Source organism: Aegilops tauschii, chromosome 5 (genome assembly GCF_002575655.3).
Source record: "Aegilops tauschii subsp. strangulata cultivar AL8/78 chromosome 5, Aet v6.0, whole genome shotgun sequence".
Lineage (NCBI taxonomy): Eukaryota > Viridiplantae > Streptophyta > Magnoliopsida > Poales > Poaceae > Aegilops > Aegilops tauschii.
Genome location: NC_053039.3, coordinates 220550587 through 220557967, shown reverse-complemented (window position 1 = coordinate 220557967; position 7381 = coordinate 220550587). Strand labels below are relative to the sequence as shown.

General features: G+C 44.6%; 1 protein-coding gene across 1 annotated transcript; it reads right to left on the bottom strand.

The window, feature by feature from the left end:
• Positions 1–1042: 1042 nt before the first annotated feature.
• On the bottom strand, positions 1043–2077 carry LOC109752009 (uncharacterized). The gene is made up of 3 exons (XM_040388393.2): positions 2025–2077; positions 1816–1934; positions 1043–1727 (listed from the first exon to the last, which is right to left on the bottom strand). Exons 2-3 carry the CDS (start codon positions 1891–1893, stop codon positions 1332–1334), a joined length of 474 nt encoding a protein of 157 aa, XP_040244327.1. The 5' UTR covers positions 1894–1934; positions 2025–2077; the 3' UTR covers positions 1043–1331.
• Between the last annotated feature and the right edge of the window lie 5304 nt (positions 2078–7381).

Below are 7381 nucleotides of genomic sequence, written 5' to 3'. Positions count from 1 at the left end.
CAAAGGATTGCTTCAAATGATCTACATCAACATTGAGCATCTACATCTTCAACACCTACATGAAGTCATCATCGACAAAACCCAAGGTTAGTTCATTCCCTTTAGGGGGGATATCACATCTAGGGGGAGCTTTACTCAAATCAATGAGCTAAAGCAACTCTAATGGTGTGAACACAACAATGCTTTATGTAAAAGTGGTAACCCCACTCGTGCTTAAACGATGAGTATGACTTATGATCAAATGTTCTCGTTTGACTCCTAAGTCAATATACTCATATATAGATGACCTAGTCATCGCCAAATTGCTTGATAGATGCTAGAGTGTTTGTGCATGCTTTGTCACATATTTCATTTGCCATTTTAATTGTGTGAGCATGTTGGATGCATATTTTACTCATTCGAGGACATCCATTTGTTGCTATGATTGTTTGGCTCTTTCTCTTTTGCCAAATGGAGAGCCAAACAATCATAGCAACAAATGGATGTCCTCGAATGAGTAAAATATGCATCCAAGATGCTCACACAATTAAAATGGCAAATGAAATATGTGACAAAGCATGCACAAACACTCTAGCATCTATCAAGCAATTTGGCGATGACTAGGTCATCTATATATGAGTATATTGACTTAGGAGTCAAACGAGAACATTTGATCATAAGTCATACTTTATCGTCTCAGTCGGCTAGAGATAAGAGATTAATCGGGAAATCAGACGATTAATCGATTTTATCGGTGGACTATTAATCGGTTAGTTCTTTTTACAAGTCATAGGTTTCAAGCACTGATAAGATAAAAATAGATACAATCTTTAGTAAAACAGCATGCCTTTAAATATGACAATACTACAGAACACTACATCAATATATAATAATAGCACATGCCCTTTTTTGCATGTTCCAAAATTCAAATAGGGCAGCAATTCATACTACAGCAGTGCATATGATAGTAAGTAGGACAACACTACAGCAGCACATGTACTATTTTTGCATGTCTCAAAGAGTGCATATATAATAAATATTACATGGCAGATACACTTAATAGTTGAAAACAGTACAGTACAGCAGTGCATATAATAGTCTTGCTGCTTTGCAAGCAAATACAGAAGAATGTCCAGAATAGTTCGAAGTTCAAACAAGTTTAACAAGGTCATCAGAAAACATAAATAACATAGTTTCTTGCTACTTTGCTTTTGCTAGCAGTAGCACACAGCCAAACGCCAATCAGCACATAGTCCTTCCTTTGCTCTCTGATTCTCACAACTCACAACCAAAAGTCCAAAATAAAGTACTAGGCTGCTAGCAAGCATAAGACATTTTCATTGGCATAGGATTCAAGGTTCCATACGGTCTTCCTCACCATTGTCACTAGTTTCTTCTATCCCATTCCCAACCACATCATCATCAGACTCGAACTCTATATCATCCTCATTGATAGGCACAATGTCATCTTCATCATCGGAAACGAACTCTTCCACTTCATGTAGTTCTCTCACCCTTTGACTTCTACGGGGCTCCATTGCATTGTCATCTTCGGTTTCCCCCATCTCATCATCAATGTAAGCATCTTCACATATCCAATCTTGGGCTGTGGAAGCATCTTCACCAAGGAGGACATCAGAAGATGATGAGTACTTCTTTCGCTTGTCTAGCATTCTTCCATTGAATTGAATATAAACTAGATCGTCCCTACGACGCACATCTAGTTTATTTCTCCTCTTTTCATCTACCTAAAAATTGCAAAGTGAAGCTTAGAGATTCACATCTTGTCAAAAACAAGGAAGGATCAGATTTGAGTATTTGCAAGTTGAGAATTACTTGTTCAAAAATGCTCCAATTTCTTTCACATCCGGATGAACTTGTGGTCAAGTTGAGTATCCTCAAAGCCACGTGCATCAAGGTAGGAGTTTGTAGTCCATATGTTGCCCACCACTCCCCTACATTCATAGAAAATTGAAACTATAATGCACCAGCCCAAAACTTCCAGAGATGCAATATGGAAAAATTATCATTGAGAACAAGCTTACCGGCATTGTAATTTTGATTGGTAATGGCTCTTGTGGCAGCCACCTTCCCAAACATGCCTGGGCAAGTCTGTGTGAAGCGCTTTATCCTGCTTGTCATCATCACCATGATAAAATTGTTCAATAGCCTCCATCAACCCGGACATGACTTCTACATCAGTAAAAATGCCCCTGCTGATGTGCTGCATGAGAGAGTCCAGTCTTGCAATTTGCATTACACTGGAAGGAGCAGAGTTGTCCTCCTTGCTGCCGGAGGAGGGAGTGGCAGAGATGGTGCCGTGTGCAGTGTGCTGTTGCAGGAAGTGGTGGCGGCGGCGAGATGCTCCTGGAGGGACGGGAGTAGAGGAAGGGGTCGCGGTGCTCTGCTCTCCTGGAGGAAGGGCGAACGTGGTGGAGGCTGCGAGATGCTCCGGCCGTCGGGCGTGCTCCTGTAGGAAGGGAGTGCGTGGTGGCTGCCGCGAGATGCCCCGACCGTAGGGCGTCGGACGTCGGGCTCCTGGAGGAATGGCGGAAGTGGTGGCGGCGGCGAGATGCCCGGCTGCCGGGCATCGGGATCCTGGCGACGCTCTCCTGCTGCTGCCTTCTAGCTGCGGGAAGATGGAGAGGGCGTAGGTGACTGGGGTGTTGGGGAAGAGGAGGAGATCCAGAGGACGGGCAGCAACAGCGGTGCTAGCTCCGATCGCCGAAGCCAAGCAGGGTGGCGGCGGCAGTGTGGATCGGGAAGGTGGAGGCGGCAGTGTGGATGGGGAACATGGCGGCGGTGTGGATAGGAAACCCTATCGAGTGGCAATGTTTTGTGGTTTGCGAGGGAAGGGAGGCCCATTTTGAGGTTTCTGTACAGAGGGCCCATACCGATTAATCGGAATATTCGCGATAAATCAGTTGTCAGGCAGATAAATCGGCCCAACAGATTTAATGTCGACGATATGGCCTTATCTTAGCGGCCACACCCCGAGTAGCGATTAATCGGCGAATCGGCCGATTTCTTAAACAGTGCTAAGAACACCCTCTAGCTATCTATGCTTTTCTCGTCTCAAACTCTATTCATGCTACATCACAAATTTTGATCAAGTCAGATTCAAACCACTCTGTGTGAGGAGCACTCGGAGATCCCGATTCGTCATGGACTTAAACCTCCAAAACCTCTTTGTGCATCTCGGTCTAACCGATTCATCCTTTTTGGTCCTACCGAGTCACCAAGTTGATCTAGGGTTTTCAATCTCGGTGCAACCGATTAGAACTTTTCGGTCACACCGAGTTGCAGTAGCTGCTTGCAGTTTTGCATCTCGGTGCCACCGAGTCGTTCCACTCGGTCACACCGACAGGGTCAGGTTATATATACCGCTGGGTCAAAATTTGGAAAATTCTCTGAACCCCTTCGCCCGCGCGTAACCTACTCTGCCTCCTCTGGTCTCCGGATCGTCCTCTCGTTGCCAGCGACCTCCCGCCGCTGGTCTCCGCCGCCATCAACGGAAATCTTCTCCGCCGTTGCCGCCGTAGCAAGTTCGTCGCCGCACTAGGGTACGGACTTGATCATTGTGCTAATCTTTAACTCCGATTCTTAGCACATTGCTTTGCCATGCTTCTTGCCATAATTGAAATCATCCTGTCCAGCGAAAACGTCTCGTAGATTAGTTTTGATTTGAAAATTTAGGGTTAGGTCTCCGCCGAATTCATCTCGGACCGACCGAGTTGTAGAAATCGGTCTCACTGATTTTGGCTTAGGCCAAAGCACACGCATTTTCGGTCCGACCGAAAATTGCAAATCTGTGTGACCGAGTTTGATTCTCTGTGAAACCCTAGCAGTCTCGGTACCACCGAACTGTGACCCGGTCTGACTGAGTTCACTAGTTCAGGTTCCAAAAGCTGCTTCGGTATCACCGAGTTTACAAATCGGTAGATCCGAAATGCTTTCTGTGAAGAACTAAAACTAAGTTTTTAAGTCATCTGTTTTGCAAAAACTCCTGTACTTTGTGATGCTCATCTACTCTACCTCATCTATAACCTATTCACAAGGTCTGCTGACACTGTACTTGCAAGATGTCTGACCAAAGTGACAGCCAGAACAAGTCAGAGGAACAGGTTCAGTTAAGTGAGGGCACTAGTCCCTCTAGCAGCTATGATGAAGGCAGCAGGAGCACTCCAAGCAATCTGCCAAAGGCTGCTACCAGAACAAGGAAGAAGAGGACTTCTGACTCTGAAGATGAAGATTATGTGGCTGTTGAAGATGAAGCCACTTCTAAGAAGAAAGTGCTGAAGAAAGAGTATGGCTCAGCTGCTGCAACTAAGCCAGGTCTGAAAACTAAGATGCCAGCAAGAAGACAGCCCATGTCTAAGCCAAGGAAAGTTGCCACAGGAGAAACAATGGAGTTCACTCTTGAACCCACGGAAATTGGAGATGGTAAGAAGAGGAAAGAAAGGGTCAAGAAGACCATTGCCAGAGTTATTGGTAAACCTTCAATGATGAGAGGTTCTGAAGAAGAGGAAGAGGAAGAGGAAGAGGATGCAGCACCAGGACCCAAAGCTCAAAAGCTTATGGGAGATGCAATTAAGGCAGGGGCTGCTCCATCTAAGCCCAAAACTGCTCCTAAGACTGCTGCTCCAGCTCCAAAGCCAAAACCCAAGAGGAGCACCAGGAACATCCCTGCTAAGGAGAAGAACAAGGCCCCAGTGCCTCAAGCTGCTAAAGAAGAAGAGGAAGATGATTCTGTTGTTTTGAGGAAGCTGAAGCCCAAGAACAATGATCACAATGATGCACACCCAGTTGCAGAGAATATGAAAATCAGGAAGGATTCAGGATTGAGGCTATGGAGAGAGTCTGATCCATATGCCACCACGAGAAGGACTGTTGTGGACTACAGATTCCACACTAAGGAACAGCAGGACTTCTATGAGACTGTTTTACTTGACAAGAAGCCCATAGTGTGTGACATGAGATGGGTTGATTGGAAATTCATTAAGGAAAATGAGGATCACTTCCCTGGTGTATATGACAGCTTCAAGGCATGTGGAGTTGATAAGTTTGTGGCTTAGAAGTTCACCAAGTGGAATAATGAGCTCATTATGCAATTTTACTCCACTGCACACTTCTATCCAGTTGGAAGGATTGTGTGGATGTCTGAGGGTACTAGGTACCAGTCTACAGTTGAAGAATGGGCCAAACTCATAAATGCTCCTGAGGAACATGAGGATGACTTGGATGTCTATGCCAAGAAGAAGAAAGACCACAACTCTATGGCCAATATGTACAAAGAGATCCCTGATGCTGCTTTGGACACACATAAGTTTGGATCTGTACACTATTTGTTGTCTGGTCTACCAACAATCATTTGGATTCTGAGGCACACACTTCTACCCAAGTCAGGTGATCACAAGATGATCAGAGGACATGCTATCAACTTGCTGCACATATTTGATGTCCCACAAAAGTTCAAGGTTATGAGCCTGATTGTGGAAACAATCAAGAGGATTGTAGCTGATAAGAAGAGAAGTTGTGGATATGCCCCACACATCCAGGAGCTCATCAACTCAAAGATGGGCAAAGGCAAGTACATCTTGGACAAGGAGCATCTACCCATCTATCCTGAATTTGAGGACAACACAGTTGTCATGACTGAGAATGAACCATCATCTGTGCAAGCACAAGAGAAGAAAACCAAAGCTAAAGCTGAGAAGGCTGCAAAGATGCCAACTGTGGAAGAGGCATCTCAGGTCTTCTTAAAGAGCAAGCAAGACCAGCTTGGATATCTGATCCAATCCACTCTGAGGATTGAGCAGGGCCTGGCACCCTGACCAAGAACCAGGAGAGCTTGGAAAGGATTGTTGAGCCAAAATTCTATGACCTTGATGTCAAGATCACAGAGATCCAAACTACAGTTGAGCAACTTCAGGAGGAAGCACAGGAGAAGAAGGGCAAGTCTACCATAGATGCATTTGCTAGAGTGCCCAGAGGACAGAGATCTGCTGCAGTGACAGTGACAGACACTAGAGCTACAGCATCAGCACCAGCAGCTACAGCTCCAGTTCCAACTCCAGCAGCTACTCCACCAGCTCCAGCCACTTCATCAGAAGCTTTCGTCCTTGGCGTTCTCTCAACACCACCTCCCGAAGATCAAGCCTGAGAGTCATTTAGCACTATGCATTTTCAAACTTTTTGGTAACTTGTTGCCAAAGGGGGAGAAAAATGTATAGACCATAGGCTTAGAGAGAGAGAGTGTTGGTTTTTATCTCTCTTTGCACTCTTTTTGGTTGGTTTGCAACTTTACTGCGTGCTTGTGTGATACTACTTTGTGTCCTTGTGAGATACTTATTTGGTCAAGTGTTTGATCATATGCTACCCTTAATGCTTGTTGGATAATGCTATCTTTCATATCCTATTATGATCATTCACTTTCCTTGGTGATGAGTGCATGCTTTTAATCTCTATCATTTTGAGCGCTCCACCAAGATGTATGTGACATGGAAGAGTAACCCATGATCCTAATCGATTGTGCATTTGCATTCAAAAGCAAATCTTAAATAATGCACAAATTTAGGGGGAGCTCTTGCTTATCACATACTTCTCAAAGCGACGATGTTTTTCAATCTTATTTATCATTTGTCGAAGCTTTGATCTATATGTTGTCATCAATTACCAAAAAGGGGGAGATTGAAAGTGCAACTATCCCTGGGTGGTTTTGGTAATTCCTAACAACATATAGCTCATTGAGCTAATGCTATTCCAAGATAAATATTTCAGGAAAGCTCAATGTTTGGCATGGCATGGATTAGAAAGTGGACCCTTCAAAATGGTAAGGACAAAAGATTGGCTCAACCTCAAAGCACAAGACTCTACATTTTCTATTTTAGTGATCCAAGATCACATTGAGTCTATAGGAAAAGCCAATACTATTAAGAAGGGATGAGGTGTTGCTTAATGAGGTTCTTGCTCAAAATGCTTAGTGATATGCTCCAAAACCCTCCACTACTTTCTCATATCCACATATGTCCTAAACCAAAAAGTCCAACTCGGCCCCACCGAAGTTTCACATCCGGAGCCACCGAGTTCAGTTGACATACCCACTGCCAGAAACCCTAATCAATTCGGTCTCACCGATAGGGATCTCGGTCTCACCGAGATGGGGTTGCAAACTCTCTGTTTCCCTTCGTAACATTTCGGTCAAACCGAGATGAGCAATAGGTCCCACCGAGATTGAAATGCAAACTCTCTGTTTCCTTTTCGTAACGTTTCGGTCCAACTAAGATGAGCGAATCGGTCCCACCGAGTTTGACTGACCAACTCTCTGTCTGGCTATTACCAAAATCGGTCTCACCAAGATTACGTTATGCCCTAACCCTAATGACATCGGTCCCACCGAGTT

What these genes read in the sequence shown, in the direction of transcription:
- LOC109752009 (XM_040388393.2), bottom strand. Translation starts at nt 1,893, where the DNA reads ATGCACGTGGCTTTGAGGATACTCAACTTGACCACAAGTTCATCCGGA. An exon ending in ATTGGAGCATTTTTGAACAA is followed by an intron (nt 1,728 to 1,815) that starts GTAATTCTCAAC and finishes TGCAATTTTTAG; the next exon opens with GTAGATGAAAAGAGGAGAAA.